This window comes from Pelophylax lessonae, assembly GCF_965119305.1.
Source record: "Pelophylax lessonae genome assembly, chromosome: 4".
Classification (NCBI taxonomy): Eukaryota; Metazoa; Chordata; class Amphibia; order Anura; family Ranidae; genus Pelophylax; species Pelophylax lessonae.
The window spans coordinates 499,615,776-499,637,297 of NC_138771.1; the positions used below are offsets into that span (position 1 = coordinate 499,615,776).

Here is a 21,522-nt window from a genome sequence, read left to right on the forward strand (position 1 = left end):
CACACCTGTCTATATAAGACCTTCCAGATCACAATGCATGTCAGAGCAAATGAGAATCATGAGGTCAAAGGAACTGCCTGAAGAGCTCAGAGACAGAATTGTGGCAAGGCACAGATCTGGCCAAGGTTACAAAAAGATTTCTGCTGCACTTAAGGTTCCTAAGAGCACAGTGGCCTCCATAATCCTCAAATGGAAGACGTTTGGGACGACCAGAACCCTTCCTAGAGCTGGCCGTCCGGCCAAACTGAGCTATCGGGGGAGAAGAGCCTTGGTGAGAGAGGTAAAGAAGAACCCAAAGATCACTGTGGCTGAGCTCCAGAGATGCAGTCAGGAGATGGGAGAAAGTTGTAGAAAGTCAACCATCACTGCAGCCCCCCACCAGTCGGGGCTTTATGGCAGAGTGGCCCGACGGAAGCCTCTTCTCAGTGTAAGACACATGAAAGCCCGCATGGAGTTTGCTAAAAAACACCTGAAGGACTCCAAGATGGTGAGAAATAAGATTCTCTGGTCTGATGAGACCAAAATAGAACTTTTTGTCCTTAATTCTAAGCGGTATGTGTGGAGAAAACCAGGCACTGCTCATCACCTGTCCAATACAGTCCCAACAGTGAAGCATGGTGGTGGCAGCATCATGCTGTGGGGGTGTTTTTCAGCTGCAGGGACAGGATGGCTGGTTGCAATCGAGGGAAAGATGAATGCAGCCAAGTATAGGGATATCCTGGACAAAAACCTTCTCCAGAGTGCTCTGGACCTCAGACTGGGCCGAAGGTTTACCTTCCAACAAGACAATGACCCTAAGCACACAGCTAAAATAACGAAGGAGTGGCTTCACAACAACTCCGTGACTGTTCTTGAATGGCCCAGCCAGAGCCCTGACTTAAACCCAATTGAGCATCTCTGGAGAGACCTAAAAATGGCTGTCCACCAACGTTTACCATCCAACCTGACAGAACTGGAGAGGATCTGCAAGGAGGAATGGCAGAGGATCCCCCAAATCCAGGTGTGAAAGACTTGTTGCATCTTTCCCAAAAGACTCCTGGCTGTATTAGATCAAAAGGGGGCTTCTACTAAATACTGAGCAAAGGGTCTGAATACTTAGGACCATGTGATATTTCAGTTTTTCTTTTTTAATAAATCTGCAACAATGTCAACAATTCTGTGTTTTTCTGTCAGTATGGGGTGCTATGTGTACATTCATGAGGAAGAAGAATGAACTTAAATGATTTTAGCAAATGGCTGCAATATAACAAAGAGTGAAAAATTTAAGGGGGTCTGAATACTTTCCATACCCACTGTATACCTCAATTTTTTTGTAGAGTATGAAAGATGTTACACCCAGTAGAGCTGCACGATTAATTGTTAAAAAATTGTGATCTCGATTCACCTGCTTCACGTAGGTCTATGTCGGTTTGCGCAGGGGAGCCACTCTGCCGCAGTAAAAAGGCGGCGGGTGGTCGGCAACGGGGATATAAAAACTCTGGTCTGTGGAACAGTTTCTCCTGACTCCAATCGGAATTTACCTTATTGTATGCTGGGGATGACAGCTAGTAGCCAGGAGAGTAGCGTTGCCAACACAAGTCTTTCTGTATGTTTTTACAAAGACAGTTCCTGTGTCCGAATTGCCTTCTAGTGTCAACCTCAAATTTAAGTCATGACTGAGGGACCTGCAGAATACAGAGGCTCCAGTTATCTGTGTAGCATCCTCCTACGTAGGTGCTAGGTAGAGAGTATAGTTTTGGCTCTGTCTGCCTATCAGAGGAGCAGCAGGCAAAATCTATATTGTTCTCTGCTTAACAGAGAGCAGGATCTGTGAGTCAGGTCTGCTCAGTGTGCCCAGTGTGTGATTCATCTGGTCTTAGGGAGACACATGTGGGGACACAACAAACATGTGGAAGAAGGTGCTCTGGTCAGATGGAACTTTTGGCCTAAAAAGAAAAATGTTATGTGTGGTGGAAAACTAACACTGATCCCCCTGAAAACACCATCTCCACTGTGAAACATGGTGGTGGCAGCATCATGTTGTGAGGATGCTTTTATTCAGCAGGGAAGAATTCATGGGAAGATGGATGGAGCCAAATACAAGGCAATCTTGAGAAGAAAACCCATTAGAGTCCGCAAAAGACTTGAGACTTCTAGCAGGACAACAACCCTAAACATACATTCAGAGCTACAATGGAATGGTTAAGATCAAAGCCTATTCATGTGTTAGAATGGCCCAGTCAAAGTCCAGATCTAAATCCAATTGAGAATCTGTGGCAAGACTTGAAAATTGCTGTTCACAAGCTCTCTCCATCCAATCTAACAGAGCTTGAGCAAAGACGAATGGGCAAAAATGTCACTCTCTAGATGTGCAAATCTGGTACAGACATCCCCAAAAAGACTTGCAGCTGTAATTGCAGCAAAAGGTGGTTCTACAAAGTATTGACTCAGGGGGCTGAATACAAATGCACGCAACAATTTCACATAAAAATGTTGAAAATTGTTTATTTTCCTTCCACTTGACATTTATTTGCCACTTCGCGTTGGTCTATCATATAAAATCCCAATAAAATACATTTACGTTTTTGCTTTTAACATGACAAAAATGTGGAAAATTTCCGGTGCAAGCAAAATTTATTAGATAAAATTTCCAAAAGAAAATTCTTTCAAAGGTCAACCCATGTCAGATGTGAATTTTATGTGATTGTTAGGCTAGCCATACATGGGTCGAATTCCGAAATAATTTTCTTTTAAAAATCTTACCTAAGAATTTTAATTCAAATTTTTCACCATTGGTGGACTGCAGCAATGGTCGATTTTTTTGGGGCCATCGAATTTGAGTGATCGGGCATGTTGGAAATTTTTGAAAAACAAACTATTTTCTATTAAATGATGGGAGAATCAAGTGAGAAATATAATCGAAAAAGAAATGCGCATGAGTGCAAGAAAATAACATTTCCAGAAAGAAAAAAAGATTCCCAGTCACAGAAATTGTTTTCTGTAGCAACATGTGGTGTAATTGAAGACTTGGTTGGTCGAATTGTGGCATCATTGGATCACAAAACGCACTTAATTTCTGAATTTTATTTTTATAGAAAATGAGTTTGGAGTTCTATCCATGTATGGCCTGCATAAGGCAGGCCATAGACAGTGCAAATGTCTTTCCTTCGACCACACAGATAGTGTTGACAGGGAAATCCCTCCTACAGAGTAATTGTCTTTTCCTGTCGGGGAGGTGGGGGAAGACAGTGATTATTGCTAGCGGCTATAGCAGCCACTAGTGATAATCGCAATTGGCTGGTTGTACCCAAGTATCCACCCACTTGGTACATTCAGTCTGCCCACACATGGTTCGAATCTCAGGCCTGCCTTTGTGGTGCCCATTGTCTCTGGGAGAATAACTTGTGGCAAATCCAAAATTTTACAGTTGCAACTGAAACAGATGAGATTAAATTTTCCAATGTGGGGACAGTCAACTGTTTTCTACATCTTGTGCAAGGATTTATTTATTTTTTAGCTGTTTGTATCTTATCTAGGAGAATTCTCCTCAATTCCTGTATACCTGTCTTAGGGACACTTGGTCTGATTCCAACTGTTTGGGAGGGGGCTTTGCCTCCCTTTGGTGAGATCTCCTCTTACCTCCTGTTGTGTTGTTGTGTCTCCAGGACAGGAATACAGGAATTGAGGAGACTTCTCCTAGAAAAGATACAAACAGCTAAAAAAAAAAAAAAAAACTGGCACAAGATGTAAAAAGCAGTTGACTGTCCCGACTAATGTTTCCTAGAAATAATGTATTAAAAGAATAATACACATTGATTAAAGTGATGAAGGTATTTATGTCATGCTGATTGTGGTGGCATATAAAAGCTTTGTAAACATTGTTTATATTGCAGGTGTGGATGGACGCAGGGACGCAAATCTTTTTCTCGTACGCCATCTGCCAGGGGTGTCTGACTGCGCTAGGAAGCTATAACAAGTACAACAACAACTGTTACAGGTGTGTGGGGAGTGCTGATTTAGCTATAGTAGATTTGTTTGTCATTATAAGTGGTAGTCAAATGCAGCCAAAGTGTCTTAGGCCTAATTTATACTTGCTCTGCTGTCTGCGGAGCATTCTGGATTCGGATTGCTCCTCAGAGAGCATTAGACAGGAAGTGAGGAGGTGATGTATCATCTCCTCACCAACTGCTTTAACCCCCCTTATTACAGTGATTGCAGCATGGCCCTATTCACTTTAATGGGACGCGATCAGTGGGCATTACCGCCCTCCAAGCACGACAGAGGGTATAATTCATGTGTACACCCCCGGCTACTGCATCTGCAGCAAAAGGGAGAGTAGTTGAGAGGAGGTAAAAACCTTTTTATGTAAGCACTCTCTTAAGGCCTGTACACACTATAAGAAAATTGGGCAAACATGTTCGTTTGAGGAACCATCGTATGATTTTCTGATAGTGTGAACACAGCTTTTGACAGCCAATTCCAACCTTCGGAACGAATATTTCTGAAGGGACAAACTCCAAATTTTTTCTCATAGGGGAACAGAACGAACTATTTTTATTTAATGGGTACCATTTTCATACAAGAAAAATCTAAAATGAAAAACTGCGTATGATCAGAAACAATAAACAACAAAAAAAAATTGTCGTACAAAAATGTTTGAGCATTATTTCCTTCCTCTGTTCCGATCGTTCGCCCATTTTTCTATTAGTGTGTACCCCAATTTAGAGGCCAGCTGATTCATTATTTTTAGAAACTAGAGACATTATTGATTAATAAAATTGAAACTCCAGATAAACTCACACTTCAACTAGCGTGCTTATTCATCAGGTTACTATTATTGCCCCTGTTGCCAGATTAAATAGCCAAAATTGAGGCTCCCCTCATCCTATAACAAAATCTGGCATCAGGTGTATTGAAAAGGCCAACAGTTAGCAGACACCATCAATGACAAACTTGCACACATATATAATAATGCGTTTTTTTGCAACACTTGTAACAAAAGTAAACGATTTTTGCAATTCCATTCAGCCACACCCTATGCCAAAGATCCTACAGCTCCCAGTACTAGAAACATGTCAACATGACAAAACTCTGCAGTGCAGAGATTCGCTTGCCTCTTGGCACTTGCCACTTGCCACTTGTGCTCTCAAATGGATTTCTGATTTTTTTTTAAGAGTGATAATGTCAAAATAGGTTTTTAGGTAGTATTGAATACCTTAGTATTGAACATCTTACTGTCTCACTGTGCTTTTTATGTTCTCATCTTGTATAGGGACTGCATAGCATTGTGCTTCCTGAACAGCATCACCAGCTTCGTGGCAGGCTTCGCCATCTTCTCTGTTCTGGGGTTCATGGCCCAGGAACAGGGGGTCCCTATTTCTCAGGTGGCAGAGTCTGGTAAGTTGAAGGATTGCAATCGCCATGTGGGTGTATAACGTATTAAAAAAATGAATATGAAACATGATGAAAAACAAACAATATGAAACAATATGAAAATCCAATGTTTTTATTAAAAGGATTAAAGCTTGAATGCCAATCAAACTGCTAAATTCAAAGCTGAAATACCTTTATTTGACCCTATTATATCTGCTGAAAGATTAGTACTGTTCAGCCGATCTTGTGTTCAAACAACAGCTGTATTAATAGGTGAGGAGAAGTTTGAAATGCTGGTAGATAGGGCCTTTTTCAAACAGCACCTGTGACATCATGTCCAACCACAGCAACTACTTCTCTAAGGAATCTCTCAACATCAATTTGGGCTACATCTACTCTGTTTTTGAGCCCCCGGTCACACCAAATCCGACATTGAAATAGTGCGACTTCATTTAAAATCGCACAATTTCAAAGCTGCATGTCAGTGCGACTTTGAGTGCAACTTGGCTGACATCTGTGCGATTTCATGCACAAATGTCTATGCAAGTCGCATCTAAAATCAACAAAAATAGTGCAGGAACTTCTTTTTCAATTCGTTATGGAATCGCAAAGTCACATAGTTACACTATATTGTCAAAAATATTGGGAAGCCTGCCTTTACACACACATGAACTTTAATGACATCCCAGTCTTTGCTTCAACTCATCTGGGCAGGCTGTCCTCAAGGCTTAGGAGTGTGTCTATGGGAATGTTTGACCATTCTTCCAGAAGCGCATTTGTGAGGTCAGGCATTGAGGTAGATGAGAAGGCCTGGCTCGCAGTCTCCGCTCTAATTCCTTACATAAGTGTTCTATGGGGTTGAGGTCAGGACTCTGTGCAGGCCAGTCAATTTCTCCACCCCAAAATCGCTCATCCATGTCTTTATGGACCTTGCTGTGTGCACTGGTGCGCATTCATGTTGGAAAAGTAAAGGGCCATCCTCAAACGGTTTTCGCAAAGTTAGGAGCATGAAATTGTCCAAAATGTCTTGGGGATGCCTTAAGAGTTCCCCTCACTGGAACTAAGGGGCCAAGCCCAACCCCTGAAAAACAAACCCACATTATAATCCCCCCTCCACCAAATGATTTAGACAAGTGCACAAAACAAGGTCAATAAAGACATTGATGAGCGAGTTTGGGGTGGAGGAACTTGACTGGCCTGCACAGAGTACTGACCTCAATCCTATAGAACACCTTTGGGATGTGAGCCAGGCCTTCGCGTCTGGAAGAATTGTCAAACATTCCTATAGACACACTCCTAAACCTTGTGGATAGCCTTCCTAGAAGAGTTGAAACTGTTATAGCTGCAAAGGGTGGGCCAGCTCAATATTGAACCCTACGGACTAAGACTGGGATGAAATTAAATCTCATGTGCGTGTAAAGGCAGGCATCCCAATACTTTTGACAATATAGTGTATATAGTTACATAGTTAGTCTGGTTGAAAATACGTCCATCCAGCTCAATCAATAAAAGGAAAAAAAAATCATACCATCCTATAAACACAATTCTATACCCACAGTTGATCCAGAGGAAGGCAAAAAAACCCCAGCAAAGCATGATATAATTTGCTTCAGCAGGGGAAAAAAATTCCTTCCCCATCCCCTGAGAGGCAATTGGATATTCCCTGGATCAACTTTACCCATAAATGTTAGTATCCAGTTATGTACAATTGGGAAAGAATCCAGTCGTCCTTTTTTAAAGCATTCTACTGAGCTGGCCAGAACCACCTCTTGAGGGAGTCTCACCAATTTAAACAGTTCCATTGCTGGCAATAGGGTGCGACTTGTAATACGATTTGGACCTGTCATGACAAGTCATACCGGTGTGATGGGGGGCTAAAAAAGAAAAGCTATAGCCAAAGCTTTTTTTGGCTTTACCTCTTCTATGGATCACAAGAGTGCAGTCAGTTCTGCACTCTTGTGACCCATTTTTCCCAGTCCGGGCTCTGGAAAGATCCTGACCATATGGTTGGTATCCAGAAGCCTGGATCAGTACCTGCGTTAGTCTTTCAGCAATCCGCTGAGTGAAGTACAGTAATTCCTGTACTGACTCCGTCTCCTGAAACTCCTTCTATCTGCACGTCTGTAGTTCAGAAGGCAGGCTCTGTGAAACGTGTGACACAGCACAGGTGCTTACGGCCGTTACGGGGTATAGTGGACACCTGTCACAGAATTCAAGAAAATATTTGTGTGGGAGTCTTCACAAAGCAGGTTTACAAACTTCAAGGTCATTCAGATTATTAGGAGTAGGTTAGTAATAATAAATACATTGAAAATGAATATATGATTTCACATTTTGACCATAGACTGTATGTTACAGCAATAAATCTACAGTTTCCAGACAACCATTATGTTTATTTATTAAGGTGCTCCACCGCTCCACCTATCAATATAGTTGAGTCACGCAGCCTAAGGCTCCATTTACACCTGAGCGTATAGTTTTCAGGTGTTTTTTGGGTGTTTTTTGCAGGCATTTTTGCAGGAGGCGACAAAGCACTCATAGGTGAACAGGGGCCATTGAAATTAATGGGATTTTGTTTGTTTGGCGTTTTGGAACTTCAGAGATGAGCATTTTACGAGCTGAAAAACACTCAGGTGTGAACAAGGCCTAAAAGAAACATTATTAAGTTGTAAAGTGCTGCGTAAACTGTCGGCACCATATAAATCCTATATAATAATAATAATTCCATAATCAACATCATTGGGATTGTAGCAGTAATACCATCCCACCAAACAAGTCCAGCATTACCTCACCAACCCACACCTCAGTCATGTGATCCACACATCTCTGCCAGAAAGCAAAGCAAACCAAATTTTTGTGTCCGAGAATCAGCTGTGCCCATGCCACAAAGATATCTGAATATAAATCTAAATATATTCTTTGATTCTCACACGTGCAATTTGTGACAACATTCAGTGTAACCTGGAATTGGAAAGAGTCCAGAGAAGGGCAACAAAAATAATTAGGGGAATGGAGGACATCAGCTACTAGGAAAGACTACAAGCACTGAACTTATTCTCTCTTGAGAAGAGACGATTGAGGGGGGATATGATATCAATGTACAAATACTGTACTGGCGACCCTAGCATAAGGAACAACCTTTTCAGAGAAAGGAGATACAATAAGACACGTGGCCACTCACTAAAATTAGAGGAAAGGCGGTTTAACCTTAAAATGCATAAGGGGTTCTTCACTGTAAGAGCGGTAAGGATGTGGAATTCTCTTCCACAAGCAGTGGTATCAGCAGGGAGCATTGATAGTTTCAAAAAACTATTAGATGGGCACCTTAGAGACCACAACATGCAGGGGTATACAATGTACGGTTAACAGCAAACACACACACACATCATAGGTTGAACTGGATGGACTGATGTCTTTTTTCAACCTCACTAACTATGTAACTATGTAACCTCCATCTCCCGTGGACAAATTCTCACCTTACTGCATAGACCGACCTTTATATAAAAAGGTCAACAAAAGTGTGTTCCCTTTAATGCCAAGACCTGGCAATCTCCAATGAAGGAACATTGTATTCACCTCAGATGCTAGGATCATCACCCAGATGGAGGACACAGAAAAAACAAACACAAACTATAGTGTTCTCCATAAAATCAAACATTTTATTACTATAATAAAATCACATTTACAAGTATAAAAATCCATCCGGCCTTATGTAACTGTTACTGGGAAGGCACTCACATCAGATCAATATTTCACAAAGAAAGCGTCCCTGTGCAAACAACAGCGATCAGCAGTCTTCTTCTCTGCGTGGACTCCTTGCTCATCATTGCTTATTGCTGACCTTCTTCTGAGTATGCCAGGCTGTCAGACTGACCCTCTTGCTACAAGTCACGGACTTAGAACAAGAATGCAGATAAAATACTTGTTTATGGTCAGTGATTCAGAACATTTTGAAGCCAGTGGGTAAACATAACAGCTGTAAAACGAGTATTCTCAGAACATTGAGAACAGGATTGAGAATAGCAGACTCTATATTTTTCTCATGACAGGATTACTTGTAGGATCTTGACTAATCTTTTGATGTAGTGGGATGATGGCAAACCTAAAGAGTAATTGAAAAATCAAAAGATGTATTTTGTTGCCCCGTGGGTAATCCCATTGCACCTTCTCTCTGGCAACCTCTTGGACCACATCCTTCAAGACTGCAAGACTATCAGGATTTAAAATTATGATGGTCCAATAACAAAGGGTCTCTGAAATCCAGCAAGTGTTTAGCAGTATCAAATGTGTAATGACTATATAGATGGGACAGGAGGACCTCAATGGAGAGGTGTAGTAAAGACTTAAAATTTTGAGGATCTCAAACTGTAGTAGAGTCCTTGTAGTTTGGACTAAAGGATTTATTGACACTTCTTGGAAGATCTCAATTGTATTTAGCTTTATTCTCCAGTCAGACCTTGAGGACAGAAATAATGGTAAAGTGAGATGTTGAAAGTACACCTCATATGGTAGCAGGATCTTGAAGATCTTGCACTGAAGAAACGTCTTGACGATATCACAATGATACAACATCTCAAACTTTGCACACTGAAGCAAGATCTTAAAGACCCTGCACTAAAGCAGGGTCATGAAGACCTCGCAATTAAGTAGGATCTTGAAGACCCCACACTAAAGCAGAATCTTGAAGACTTAACAAAAAGTGGGTTCTTGAAGACCCACTGAAGTAGGATCTGGAAGACCTCATAATGAAGCAGGATAATGAAGACCTCATGCTAAAGCAGCATCTTGAAGACCTCATAATAAAGAAGGGTCTTGAAGTCTTCACACCGAATGATGTCCTGACTCCTGACACTGAAGTTGCCATTGGATGATCAATTTCATATTTTATTTCGACACCATCGATGTGATTGGTCCTCACTCTAGTAATAGGCATTGAGGATGGTCCTAAAATATTTACCTGTATAAATATTATAAGTAATAATATAAAATAAATCCCAGCCTTCATACTTACTATGTCTTTTTCTTATATACTAAAATATCTAAACTTTATTCATGCTCCCTTGACATTATAGGTCCTGGACTTGCTTTTATTGCCTATCCAAAAGCTGTAACAATGATGCCTGTGTCACCTCTCTGGTCATGCCTCTTCTTCCTTATGCTCATCTTCTTGGGACTGGACAGTCAGGTATGGAAAGATTTGAGGAGACTGAGAGCTAATTACCATATCATATTTATTTAGTTCTATATATGTATTAAAGAGGGAAGACATAGCAAAGAGGGAAGACATGTTTTTTTACAGAAAGGGCAATAATATGTGTAAGGCTAGGTTCACCATCTGTGCATGATACAATGAGATATATCAATTCTCTCTCTGCAGTTTGTCTGTGTAGAGAGCCTGGTGACAGCCATTGTTGATATGTTTCCTGATGTGTTCCGGAAGAAATATCGACGTGAATTTCTCATTCTGGCAATAGCCATCATCTGCTATTTCCTGGGACTTATCCTTCTGACCGAGGTACAGTATTTTTCCTCCCCATCAATATACAAGCTAATTAAAATAATTTGTATATTTTAGGCTTTTCTTTTTCTGTCCTGAGCCCTCTGTGCTGTCATCGGCCCTCTGTGCTGTTATGGGTCTTCTGTACACTCATGGGCCCTCTGTTCCGGTAGTGTCCCATGCTGTTCTGGTCCTTTGTGCCACCCAGGTCATTTGTGTGCCAATCTAGGTCAAATGTATTGTCCTGGGCCCTCTGTTCTGTTCAGAGCCCTTCATGCTATAATAGGCCCTCTGTACTGTTCTGGGTCTTCTGTGCTGCCCAGAGTCCTCTGTGTTGCCCTGGGTCTTCTGTGCTGTCTTTGGTCACTTGTGCTTTCCTAGGTCATCTTGGGTTCTCTGTGCTGTCCTGGATACACTATGCTATCTTGGGCCATCTGTCTGTCTTTGGTCCTCTGTGCAGTCTTAGGTCCTATGTGCTGTTCTCAGCCCTCTGTCTCACCCAGCACTCCAGCTGCATCTTTTAGAGTTGTGTCTTAACACAGTGAGATACGATATATTAAAGCATGCTTATTTTCCTCTCCTAAGATGACATCTCTTTTTACAGGGTGGGATGTACGTCTTCCAGCTTTTCGATTATTACGCTGCCAGTGGGACCTGCTTGCTGCTGGTTGCCATCTTTGAAGTGGTTTGTGTGGGCTGGGTGTATGGTAAGTTAGGATTTTTCTTTTTTTTTTTTTTTTTATATACAAGAGCACTAGCTCAAGTTGTATAAAGTATAATTCTTCACTTTTGTTTCCAGGAGCTGATCGATTCTATGATAATATTGAGGATATGATTGGCTATCGGCCATGGCCGCTGATAAAGTTCTGCTGGTTGGTTGCCACCCCTGCTGTCTGTATGGTGAGTTTTTTTTACCAGAGAAGATTGTTGCATGTTTGTTGTATGAATTGTAGTTATTAATCAAAGCCATTTACCCACAGCAATACAGACACTACAGCTTGTACCAAGGGCTTTTCTTTTAGATCTTTCTCCAAAATTTTCCATTTTATCCCGTAATAATACTTGAAGACAGTGTCTCTAAAGCCAGGATATTTCTTACCTTATTGCATTCTCTACATTAACAAAAAAAATGTCCCAGAATTAGTATTGCTCCTTCACCACCCCATTATACTTACCCTCTCTCAATCCAGCGATATGCCCGGCTCACTTCTCTCTCCCAGCATTTATAGGATCAAGAGGCAGCAGCGAGAGCCAGTGGCTCCCATTGCTGTCAATCAAATCCTATGAGGGAGGGAGCGAGGGGTGGGGTTTAGCTGGACTATGTGTGTCTATAGATGCACAAAACCAACTCGGAAGCGAACCCACAGTTGTGCCACCATAGGAAACAGCTTCCTATGGTGGCACATCAAAAAAGAGAAGGAACCTAGAGTATCAGCAGGGGACCCCAGAAGAAGAAGTTCATGTTCGCTCTGTGTAATACCATTGCACAGAGCAGGAGAGTAAACATGTTTGAAATTTTTTGAAAAACAATGTAACCTTGAAAGACTAATAAACCAAACAAGTTGGCTGACATGAAATAGTTATTTTATGGAAATGAGTGCCTACTGCGAATATTGTTTTTATAGTACCTAAAAATGCTTTCTCCCCTGCAGGGCACCTTCCTCTTCTCCCTCATCAAGTATACGCCCCTGAAGTACAATAATTACTATGTGTACCCACCATGGGGTTATGCTATTGGCTGGCTTATGGCTATCTCTTCGATGATCTGCATCCCGGTCTACGCTGCATATATCATCCTAAGGACCAAAGGTCCATTCACACAGGTAAGAAAGTTCAGGGCTTTTTTCAAAAGAAAACTTGTGCATTGGACTTAGTTTTAAATTTTGATTTCAAAATAGGATACATTTTATTGACACATCTTGCCACACAACAAAGAGACAGGGTAAGAAGGGAATGTTTAATTGGAAATTGTTATAAGTGGCACATACACAAATCAGTCATAACTTTATGACCACTGACAGGTTAATTGTTTTGTTACGATTGCATCTGAAAGTACATGGGATATATAAGGCAGCAAGTAAACATTGATGTATAGAAGGTACTCTCACGCTATCATACAAGCGTAGTCAGATAGTCAACTGCTGCATGCACTGATCAGCAAATCCTAAGCCAAAACACAACATATATTAAAATAATAGTGCTGTGCTGTCGAATGATAACTAATATAAGTGTGAAAAGAATAAATGCATCCGTGACATATTAGTACATATAACAATGTAAGAGTGTAAAAGATAAAAGGGGAATCAAATGATATACATCAAAATATATAACCGTGCACTAAGTGGGTGCAATATATATATATATATATATATATAGCAGTGGATGGTAGTAAATAGTGAACCATAGGTCGACACTCAAATCATCCATCAAGAATCATATAGAAATCAAAGAGTGATCAATATGTATCCATCAGTGAAAACATAAAACCTCAAAAAATGTTCATATACAAAACAGTGGAGTGGTGGACTCTAGAATTAGGTCCGTGTAGAATCCCAACACCAAATAGACTCCTGGGGTGGTCTAAGTAGTTGACTTCATTACCTGGGCGTGACGATACGCGTCGGGACGGAGCGATAGGCTAAACTGGAAGTGTTGCTGGAGGACGAGCTCGTGGCTCGTGGACTTTTTGTCTACATTTCTCTTGCAAAAAGTTAGTGTTTTTAGTCGTTTTTTAATAATAAAATAATTGTGAAACGGTATTACACTATGTGGAGCCTTCCTTCTATCCACCGGACCACTGCTGACCAAACATTATCTACCATGAAGGGTCATCTATTGAGACCACCAGAGACAACGGGAGAGTTAACTCTGTTTTTGGTAAAACAAATCCCAGTAAGTGTATATTGATTGGTTTGCAAAAAAGGTATCACGTCTATAAGCTAGGGGTAAGATTTATGTCATTTTTATTTATTTTTTTTACTAGTAAAGGCGGCGATCAGCGATTTTTAGTGGGACTGTGACATTGCGGCAGAGAGATCGGACACCTAACTGACATTTTTGACACTTTTGAGTGGACCAGTGACATTACTACAGTAATCCGTGCTAAAAATATGTCAGGAAAGGCAGGGAAGGGGTTAACACTAGGGGCGATCAAAGGGTTAAATGAGTCCCTAGGGGGTGCTTTCTAACTGTATGGGGGATGGGCTTGCTGGATGAACACAGAGACCTGTGTTCCTAAATAGGAGGAACACAGGTTCCCTGTGTTCAATACTGACAGAACAGTGGTCTGCCATGTTTACACCGGCATACCTCCGTTCTGTCTCCACAGGGAGCGATCGCAGGTGCCCGGCGGACATTGCAGACCCAAGACTCGCTGATTGGCCTCTCCTGTGGCCAATCGGCGTGAGCACGCCCCCACTAGCTGTTTTGTGAAACGATGTACGTCTTTTCATGAGACAGAGCCATCCTGCCGCAGTAAAAGTACTGGTCAGCAAGTGGTTAATTTATTCATAAACGATTTTGATGTTTGAATAAATAGTTCAATTTCAATGTTTGCTGATGACACAAAGCTTAGTAGGGTAATAACTTTGAAGCTGTATATACTGTATAAATGTTACAAGAAGACAACTGCATGGCAAATGAGGTTTAATGTTGAAAAATGTAAAATAATGCACTTGGGGGCTAAAAATATGAATGCAATTTACTCGCTAGGGGGAGAACCTTTGGGGGAATTCAGGATGGAAAAGGATCTGGGGGTCCTAGTAGATTACAGGTTCAGCAATAGCGTGCAATGCCAAGCTAAAGCAAGCAAGGCCAGCAGGATATTAGCATACATTAAAAAAAAGGTATTTACTCAAGCGATAGGACTATAATTCAATAATTCAGTTTAAAAAACTCTGGTCTGACCACACCTTGAGTATGCCATCGAGTTCTGATCACCATTCCTTTAGGAAGATGAGCTAGAACTAGAGAGTCCAGAGAAGGGCAACCAAGCTAATAAGGGGCCTGGTGGACCTCAGTTGCGTGGAATGATTACAAACATTAAAATTATTCTCCCTGGAGAAGAGATGCCTAAGAGGCGATATGATAGCGATATACAAATACCTCAATGGTGATTCTTGGATAAAAAACGATTTGAGTCTCAATTCGCTTAAGAGGACACCTGACCACTTAATGAAGCTCTTTAACCTAAACTGCATAAGGGGTTCTTTACTGTCAGAGCTATATGGTTTAGAAACTCCCTTCCACAGTTAGTGGTGTCAGCGATCAGTGTTGATAATTTAAAAAAAAAACACTTAGATGGGCATCTTAGCAAACGCAATATACAGGGATATGGCAAATGGTAGTGACAAAAACACAAACACATACACCCATACAGGTTGAACTAGATGGACTGATGTCTTTATTCAACTGTACCAACTATGCAAGTATAATTAACCATGCATTTGTTTCATAGACCATAGATCACACAACATATCAGACTCCCTGGATTTGATTGTTTTTAACGTGCTCTTAATGTGTACAATAGAATATTAGTTTCAAATAGTCTCAGCTTGTGAACTTTAATGTTAAAGTATTTGTGTTTTTGATTATAGTTGCTTTTTGATTCATGTTTTCTTATATAAACATACAATATAACTGATATAGCCTTTTTGACTGGGTTGAGCTACAAAAAAAGCAGTTTTGTGTGGGTTAATTTTTCTTTTTACGAAGGATAGATGTGTAAAATATATGTTCTGTCTCCTGCCAGAGGCTGAAGCAGCTGGTGACTCCTCATGCTGACCTTCCTCAGCCAAAGAAGTATTTGTCAGACTGCGACAGCACTAGGAAATGCGGAGCATTGAGCGTGGAAGTCAAGGATGGACTTATTGCTCCTGACAAAGAGACGCGGTTCTGATGCAGGAAGAAAAATCCAGTACAGTAATCCAGGGACCGTTTAGTAAGAAGGACTTTACTGCCCAGTCTATACATGGACTTCTATTAGAACCTACAACCCAAACACTTTATTTGTCTCATCCTTTCCCATGCCTTGTATCTTCACCAGTGGGTTGTTTTCCCAAATGGGGTCCCAGTCTAAAGTCTGGGTTCACCAGATTATCACATCTAATCTTCTGTGGGGGGTTAGCAGCCCTGTTTGTTGATGAAAAATGGTGGAGTCAGATACATTTGACATTTTTTTGAGACCATTTAAAAATAAGTAGACCAGTTCTAGACTGTGTTGTCCACTCTCTGATCTAATGGGGCCTACACATGTGTCAGTTTGGTCATTCCATCTTTTTTTGTTTGATTGAGTTGAAGGTGTGATGTAGATATGATCATAAACAATTGGCTAGGTCATAAGAAGCCTCTTTGGAAAAGTTTAAAGATGTTGTAATAATCAAAGAGCAGTGCCTTTCTCCATATTAAGATTATATACAGCTGGTTGGGTTCTAATCATGCCCATTTTGATGGGGCTGTATGGTAGCCTTGTACCATCAAAGGATATTTTTTCTACAAGAAACACTAAAACTCATCTTGGGACTATCTGTGGGCCAGTTGTGTAAAATAACCAAAAGCAAGAAACAGTTGTATTCCATATAAACCTTATTGGATTGTAGAATAGATCTTATCCATTGCCCACCTCGATAATACTTTTTCATTTCCAATATATCTTGGACTTAATAGCACATATATTGAATTCTGATGGATTTCTGTTACAAGCATTCGGCTACCACCGGGAGGCAGTGTGGCAGCATTCCTCCAGCATGCCCAATGCCAATGCTTTGTGTATAACCAGGTGACCAACCCAGAGATATTAGATGTATAGTAAATAGAGAGTCACATGGTTTTTTTTTGCAGTCCCTGGAAAAGCTATATTACTAGGTTTTATATTGACTTCATAAGTAGGAGTGATTAGTTTTCTAATTGTTTTTTTTTTCTTTGTATTATATTTTTTATGCTGCTAGTAATTACACCTTATTGTGAGAACTACTTTGCATCACAATTCTATCACTTCAGTGCATTGTGTGGGGTAGGTAGGTGACCTGTAATATTCAAGTGTATATAAAGACAAAACATTTTGTTTCTTTTAGTTTTGGATGGAGTGTGGAAGTGCCTGTATCCGCACTCGGGAGATTCACTCGCTCTCTTTGTCCTAATTATCAATGTCTCCAGTACAAAAAGGTGATGGTATATTCCAAATTTTAGGGCTTATTTTTATATTGGCAGAGGTGAAAGGTGAATGTGTTAACAGGTATTACGTTGCCTGATCCTTTTTTTTTCTAGAGCAACATACTACAGTTATTTTACCTTGTGGCATGTGACAACCCAGGTGCGCTGCCTTAATGCCTTAATGCCAAAACTGAATGGCACCACAATGCAGTAAGGGCCCTTTCACACAGGCGCTCCGTATGTCCGCAAATCATCCTATTTTTTTGCAGATGATTTACGGACATAATGTAAGTCAATGGCATTGCGGATGTCAGCGGAATACCATCCGCTGACATCCGATTTTCTTCCTTTCAGTTCTGTTCCGTTTTTTGGAACGGAACAGAACCCTATTTTTCCTCCGTTCAAAAAACAGAAAGGAAGGAAAATCGGATGTCAGCGGTGTCATCCGCTGACATCCGCAATGCCCATAGACTTACATTATGTCCGTATATCATCCACAAACGGGTGGGATGATATGCGGACATACGGAGCGGATGACACAAATGTCATCCGCTCCGTGAAAAAAAAAAAAAAAAGTGCCGGAGCGGATCGCAATGCGGTCCGCTCCGTGTGAAAGAGCCCTAATGCATATTAAATGTGTTACCATGTGCTTCAGTAAAGTGCACGAGTGCACATTACTCAGAGCCCTTTCACACTAAAGAACTTGAAAACTGCCCATAAAACACTGATCACTTTTTAGGCGCTTTTCAGGGGTTAGTTGTGCGCTTTTTTTTTAAGGACACGTGACTCAAAAACTGCTTCAAGAACCATTTTGAGGTGCTTTTGAAGCGCTTCCCATTCATTTCAATGGAGAGTGGCATTTTTCAGACACTTTTTTTAGCGCTCCAAACATGCTGCTTGCAGGATTTTTTCACCGCCTGGCCAGCACAGCCCCTGTGTGAGTCTCGGTTCACATTTGTGCGATACGGGAACACTGCAAATATGCAGCGTCTTCCCGCATCGCATCCGCACCCCTGGCAGTTCACACTGCCATATGAGATACGCAGGGGGTGTCAATTAAAATTTAACGACATCCCCAGTTGCGATCGCATATCGCAGTGCGATCTGCAAGTTTGCACAGAATCGGATCGCACTAGTGTGAACCACTATGCGATCCGATTCTGCTGTGGATAAAAAAAAAGGGTCAGGTGCGTGTTTAGTGCGGATGCGGTGTGAATTCAGCCATACAAAGTGTATGGCTAAAATTTGCACCGCACATGAGATCGCATGTAATTTAGGAGCAGTGTGAAAGAGCTCTAGGACACAAAGTGGGAATGGGCCCTTAGGCCCCTTTCACACATGCGGACCGTTAATTTCATCAGTTCAGTCACATCAAATGGAATGAAGTATTTATGAGTTTTTCATCCGTTTATGAGTTTTTCATCCGTTTTTCATCCGTTTTTCATCAGTGTTCATCCGTTTTTTTGTTTATTTTTTTACATCCACTACCAATGCAAAAACGGATGAAAAACTGAGCATTTGTCAGTTTACATCCATTTTTCATCAGATCCAGTTTTTTAACAGAAGCAAAATAGAGCTTTGATCTATTTTAAAAAATGGATGATGACAGATGCGGATGTAAACTGCTGTAAATGAATGATCATCCATTAACATCCGTTTTTCCATAGAGATGCATTGATGTTTGTTTTTCATCTGTCAAAAGATGGATGAAAAATGGACAAACGGCCAGCATGTGTGAAAGGGGCCTTAGAGTTTTCACAAGAACAAGAGGTGGGGGGAAACCTTTTAGGCTTTTTTACGGGTGACATACTAATGTGTACACGCATCTAGGGCCATGTTTACCTGCATGGGGATGCAGAGTTGTTCATTGCAGGCAGTCTAATTGTTGTCTATTGGGATGCAGTGGCTCGACGGACACAGACCATTCCCCCATACTGACACACAGTACATGTGGGTGCATGACCCCAAATGCATACTATCTTCTTTGGGTGCCAAGCATCCTCACGGATGTCAGATTGGGAGCAGTGTCTGTGTCTGTCGAGCCACTGCGTCTGAATTGACATCAATGGGACTGCCTGTATGGGGGTGCATGGAACACCAATGCATCTCTGTGTGGGTAAACACAGCCCTCCATGGGCATACACTTTAGTACGCTCTGGTGTACTTTTATGAACGGGTGAATTTTTTTCTCTGTTGGCTTCTCTACAGTTCTCCGGGGAAAATGATCACATCTGGCACCCATTTCATGAATCGGAGAACTTCAGTTCGCCCAGGGTGATCAGAGGAGAACGGTTTTCTCGGAGATCTGTGTAGAAGTCAATGAGGCATCTGTAATCTCGTGAGACAAAGCGAGATTACCGTAGTATGAAAATCCCTGGCGCGCTTTAACAAGCAATGATAAATTATCACTGCTGAGTACACGAGGTTAATAAATAATAGTCCCCTTACATAAATATATATATATATATATACACTGAATACACACACACATACATTGTATATATATATATATATACACATTAAATATATATCCACATGTATGTGTGTATATATATACATGTATATATATATACATAAATATGTCAGGGGGACATGATTACTGTGTTGGGGGGTCTGAACGAGGAAGAAGGAAGTCCATAATCTTCCTTTTTCCCCCTCAGTTCTCCCCTGATTCTGTCTTCACTCCCCGCTTCACAAGCTCCAGGCTGGTGAACCCGGGAGTGTGAATTCTGACCCAGATCGCCAGTGAAGTGCAGGGATCGCAGCTTCATAGCCTGGCTGTTTCTGTGTCAGTCAATGACAGATTCCCGTGTGAAGAGATGATCAGCGGAGAACATGTTCTCCCCCGATCATTTCTGTTTCATAAACTGAGAATGATCGGAAATTAGCTGTGATCAGCAGGATCACTGGTCATCTCCATTTCATAAAAGGACACCTCTGTGTGAACAAAGCCTAAATGGGGACACCTGTTTCAGTGATAACTATGTGAGAGGGAACAGGGCTGGGACTTGCGGTGGGCAGAAGGGGCAGCTGTACTGGGCAATATGAGGTGGGGGGCACCATAAGAATTGGAGGGGAGGGAACTTGTGTTAGAAAGGGTAATTTGGGGGCAGCAGGGGGTAAATATTGTTCTAGGAGGGGAAATTTGGGGGGGCTGAGAGTGGTGATTTAGGGTGATCTGTGTTAGAAGGGGGAGGAAGATTTGTGCTAGGAGGGGAAATTTTAGGGGTAGAGGAATTGTGCTAATAAGGATGATTTTTTTTGGGGGGGGTATTTGAGTTTGGGGGGGGTTGGAGGATGGGGGGCAAAGGTTTGCGCTGGGAAGAAGTATTTCAGTGGCGGGGGGGGGGTGATTTTGTACTGGCAGGAGGGGGAATTTATGATTAGGGGGTAATCATGCAAATTAGTGCTCAGTGTTTTTGTGGGGGAGATTTTTGATGACACATACTGCTCATATATCTTGGTTGGGGGGCGGTCCGGCATGTTAACCCTGGGCTCTAGATGACCGAGTCCCGGCATTGAGAGGGAATATACCTAAGTAGGACAGGAAGTGAAAGCACAGCCGGGTCAAAGGATAGGTAGAAGAGGGGAGATTTTCAAGACATGACAAAGACAACCAGATTTACCATCTCCCAGAGGTAATAAACTAAAATAAAAACATTTGGCTTTCTATTCACTTTCATGGTATCCGTTTTATTAAATGGGCACAGGTAGACAATGAACATTACTAAGGCTTTCCTGTACAATGAATCAACACAATTGCAATGACATTCCCAGATTTAGCTCTATTTTAACAGGAGACTTGTTCACACCAGCAGCCATTGCACAGTGCACTCCCAACGCAAGAACGAGGCAATCTACTTTATGTCCTATGGCTTTAGTTCACACCAATGCACTGAAATGTGTTTTACCAACGCATTGCAGCATACAATCACATCGCACACCAGTGCACAATAACGTGCTGTGTGGTGTGAACAAGCCCTCATTGGAAAGGTTTGACCTCAGCCTGTTTATTCTAATGTTGCAATAAAATTTTTAAATTCCAGTCAAAACCTTTGTCTTTGGTCTTGAATCAACAAGTTAAAATAGTTCTGTCAAGTTTACTTTGTTGTCTGTGACCCAGTTGGGAGAAGTGGCTGGCACCCTGATCCACTTGCAGCTGAAGGTAATGAAGTGGTTTAAAGTGGTTGTAAACCCTCATATACCCAGTGAAGGGAACAGCCTCAAATGATACACAGATGAAACAAATACTGGAGCCCTCTCTTCCCTACACCCCTTTAAAAGGGCAGTTGTGTGTTAAAATCCTTCATCTGTTAGGAGCACAGAGCAGAGGGTGGAGAGGCTACAGTTACAGTGTGTAAGAGCCGATTGGAGGAAAGGAACACCCCCCCCTTCCACACAGCAGAAGAACTTTGTTGTGAATAGACAAGCTAGCTGTGTGCTGAGCTCTCTCCCTGACACAAATTTTATCTCATGTGTTGGGGAAAACGTATCGGGAGTGACTGCTAAAATCAGAGGAACAA

General features: G+C 41.5%; 1 protein-coding gene across 1 annotated transcript in view; it reads left to right on the top strand.

Moving 5' to 3' along the window:
- The window catches only part of LOC309554642 (uncharacterized protein), a 215,408-nt gene that overhangs the window by 85,387 nt on the left and 108,499 nt on the right, over positions 1 to 21,522 (top strand). The window contains exons 8-15 of the mRNA XM_082256361.1: positions 3,873 to 3,976; positions 5,252 to 5,376; positions 10,425 to 10,537; positions 10,730 to 10,867; positions 11,454 to 11,556; positions 11,649 to 11,749; positions 12,502 to 12,672; positions 15,600 to 15,741. Coding sequence (XP_082112487.1) covers positions 3,873 to 3,976; positions 5,252 to 5,376; positions 10,425 to 10,537; positions 10,730 to 10,867; positions 11,454 to 11,556; positions 11,649 to 11,749; positions 12,502 to 12,672; positions 15,600 to 15,741 — 997 coding nt within the window. The remainder of the gene's footprint in view (positions 1 to 3,872; positions 3,977 to 5,251; positions 5,377 to 10,424; positions 10,538 to 10,729; positions 10,868 to 11,453; positions 11,557 to 11,648; positions 11,750 to 12,501; positions 12,673 to 15,599; positions 15,742 to 21,522) is intronic.